General features: G+C 42.9%; 1 protein-coding gene across 1 annotated transcript; it reads left to right on the top strand.

The window, feature by feature from the left end:
* The first annotated feature begins 1,520 nt into the window (after nt 1-1,520).
* On the top strand, nt 1,521-2,501 carry LOC133763934 (olfactory receptor 6X1). The gene has a single exon (XM_062197617.1). The coding sequence runs from the start codon at nt 1,563-1,565 to the stop codon at nt 2,499-2,501; it is 939 nt and encodes a 312-aa protein (XP_062053601.1). The 5' UTR covers nt 1,521-1,562.
* The last annotated feature ends 942 nt before the right edge of the window (nt 2,502-3,443 follow it).

Below are 3,443 nucleotides of genomic sequence, written 5' to 3'. Positions count from 1 at the left end.
ATTTTATAGACATATTCCCTGGTCTGGAAGGCATTTCCCATCCCTACCTCAGTCTCTGTTCCTCCTAAATTCTGAAACTCAGATTAGGCATCTCCTGGAAAACTTCCTGTAACCCACACCCAGGCTGAGTAAGGGAATCCTTCCTGAGTGTTCTTAAAATCACTTGTGCACAGCTGTCCAGGTTCACTCACTGGGCCATGCTATAAATATCGTATATGGTCTCCCTCCCTGTCTAAAATCTTCTTGGTCATCTAGTAGATCTTAGAACTTGACAAGTTCTCATCAAATGCCTGTGGAATTCAATGGTCTAATTCTCCGAATTGTGAAATGTTTCACCCTTGGAAATTTTAATATTGCACTGGAGAGTCTGCCAATCCCCTCTGCATGGAGAGTGGAGGTAATTCCATATCTATCCGACATGGAAGGGCCAGGTTCATGGTTAGTTATGTTGGCCATTTAGTGCACATTCAAACACTTCTCTGTCTCTTACCATTCCATGGAAAAGCACAGGAGCTTGTGGCACTTTGGTCAAAGCATCATCCCTCCCTGGTCCAGAAAGGGAGCGGGAGAAAATGGAAGCATTTTTTGTTTCCTAAGCTCTCCAAGAATGAGCTCCCTCCCATGGGGGAAGAACCAAACATCACTCCAGGCCCTGCCTCTGAAGAGTGTGCAGTTCTTTTCATGGTAATTTATCTTGCCCATTTCAAAAGAAAACTATATTGAGGAAGAGCTTAAATAAAAAAGGGAGTTGCTTTACTATTTTTAGTGAATTTATGTAGAACAGAAAGAAAGTTTAGAAAGTTGGGTTTTAAAGATGTTTTGTCACAAAGGAAGATTTTGATAGGCAAGTACTTTATAGGATTTCCAGTTTGTTTTCCTTCACTCTTTCTGGCCCTTTCACTCTTTTACTTTAATGTCTATAAATCTTTACCAATGTTCATGTATTAGGTACTTCTGTATATCATGCTCTGATTCAACTAGTCCTGGGAATTTTAATTTATCTACTAAGCATTTTTATTCATTTATGTTTGGATATTATTTTAGCCTCTTTTTAAAAAAACGAGTCTGAAAATGTGGAAGTAGATGTGTTTTATTATCTAAGTTGCATCTCACCACAAATAAAATGGTAATGATTTTTAGTTGATAAACACGCTCACATAATATCAGCTTTCTTAAACATACTGGTAATATAATCAAGAATTATCTTTCAGCATACAATATGGGAGTAAGGATTAATTTCTGAAAAACTCACAACCATGTTTATGAACACATGCCATTATATACATTATCTATTTTAATATCTAGATTATTGACATAGTACACTTATTATTTTCGAAGTCCAATAAAAGTTGGTTTTACAGGCAAAAGAAGCAGTCAGTCATCAGAGAGGACGACTGCTCAGCATGCAATTGTATTTGGGAATAGGGGACCGGAAATAAAATCGGGCACTAAAAGACCTAAAACAGTCAGAATTCTCCTTTATCTGCCCCAACTGCAGCCAATTGTACTGTAAGATTCTAAGGAGTGCCCTCCTTGCCTGCCTTCCCAGGGTACCAAGGAACATGAGAAATGGCACAGCAATCACAGAGTTCATCCTCCTAGGTTTTCCTGGGATCCAAGGACTACAAATCCCTCTCTTCACAGTGATCTTTCTCATCTACATATTAACGCTTGCAGGCAATGGACTCATTATTACCATCGTCTGGGCTGAACCTCAGCTACACATTCCAATGTACTTCTTTCTTTGCAACTTGGCCTTCCTAGAGATCTGGTACACCACCACGGTTATCCCTAAACTGCTAGAAACCTTTGTGGTAACAAAAACAGTCATTTGCATTTTCTGCTGCCTGGTACAGGCCTTCTTCCACTTCTTTCTGGGTACCACTGAGTTCTTGATCCTCGCTGTCATGTCTTTGGACCGCTACCTGGCCATTTGCAAGCCCCTTCATTATCCCACCGTCATGACCAGCAAGCTCTGCCTGCAGCTGGCCCTCAGCTCCTGGGTGATGGGCTTTGCCATTGTTTTTTGTCAAACAATGCTGCTCATCCGGTTGCCATTCTGTGGCAACAATGTTATCAACCACTTCTACTGTGATGTCGGTCCCATCTTGAAAGCAGCCTGTGCAGACACCAGCACTCTGGAACTCCTGGGTCTCCTGGCAACCATCCTTGTCATCCCAGGGTCACTCCTCCTTACTGTGATTTCCTACATCTACATCCTGTCCACCATCCTACGGATTCCCTCAGCCACTGGCCGCCAGAAGGCTTTCTCTACCTGTGCCTCCCACCTGACAGTTGTCTCCCTGCTCTACGGAGCTGTTCTGTTCATGTACCTGAGACCCACAGCACATGCCTCCTTTAAGATTAATAAGGTGGTGTCTGTGTTAAATACTGTCCTCACACCCCTTCTGAATCCCTTTATTTATACCATTAGAAACAAGGAAGTGAAAGGAGCCCTAAAAAAGGCTATGACTGGTCTGAAGACTCATCATGCAGTGTAAACCATGTACTGCATCAAAATGATTTTAACACAGAAACAAAATAAAATGTGAAAAAGAATTGTGGAGAAATATGGTAAAACAGTCTCCTCCCAAATTCTAGACATCCTCGTTCAGTGTTGTGACAAGATAAACATGAAAAGGCAAACCACAGGGCAGGCGTTGTGGTGTACCAGGTTAAGCCACTGCTTGATGCCCACATCCCATCCTGGAGTGCTGGTTCAAGTCTTGGTACTCTGCTTCCCATTCAGATCCTTAATAATGCACCTGGGAAGCAGTGGGTGATGGCGCAAGTACTTGAGCTCTTGCCACCCTTGTGGAAGACCCAGAGTTCCCAGCTCCAGGCTTAAGACTAGGCAGACCCCAGACAGGAAGTTCTCCTTGAAGAGATAAAGTGGCCTAATTCTCAACCAAGGAAACCCCAAGATACCTTCAGATGCATGAGGTAGAACCCAGGACTTTCTCAGTCGTCATCTAAAACAAGACACCACAAGGTCAAGGACAAGCGTCAACATCTTTATGGAAGTGTACAGAATCCTGTCTTTTTCTGTGTTACAACAACCTCTTTGCCTTTTCTCCTTATCAACAATATAAGGCATCCCTATTGTCTTCACCACAAGAGAAATACCATGGAATCTCCTAATTCATTCTAATGATCTTTTTTTAAAAAAAAAAATATTTATTTATTTGAGAGCAGAGTTGCAGAGAGAGGGAGAGACAGAGAGAGAGAGAGATCTTCCTTCCATTGGTTCACTCCCCAAAATGGCCATAACAGCCAGAGCTGGGAGGATCCGAAGCCAGGAGCCAGAAACTTCTTCTGGGCCTCCCATATGGGTTCAGGGGTCCAAGCACTTAGGCCGTTTTCTGCTGCTGTCTTGCCTGGCCATTAGCAGGGAGCTGGATACAGGGAAGTAGAGCAGCTGGGACTCCAACTGCCTGGCTACC

This window comes from Lepus europaeus, chromosome 7 (genome assembly GCF_033115175.1).
Source record: "Lepus europaeus isolate LE1 chromosome 7, mLepTim1.pri, whole genome shotgun sequence".
Lineage (NCBI taxonomy): Eukaryota > Metazoa > Chordata > Mammalia > Lagomorpha > Leporidae > Lepus > Lepus europaeus.
This window is presented reverse-complemented; position numbering and strand designations above follow the sequence as displayed.

What these genes read in the sequence shown, in the direction of transcription:
- LOC133763934 (XM_062197617.1), top strand. Translation starts at nt 1,563, where the DNA reads ATGAGAAATGGCACAGCAATCACAGAGTTCATCCTCCTAGGTTTTCCT.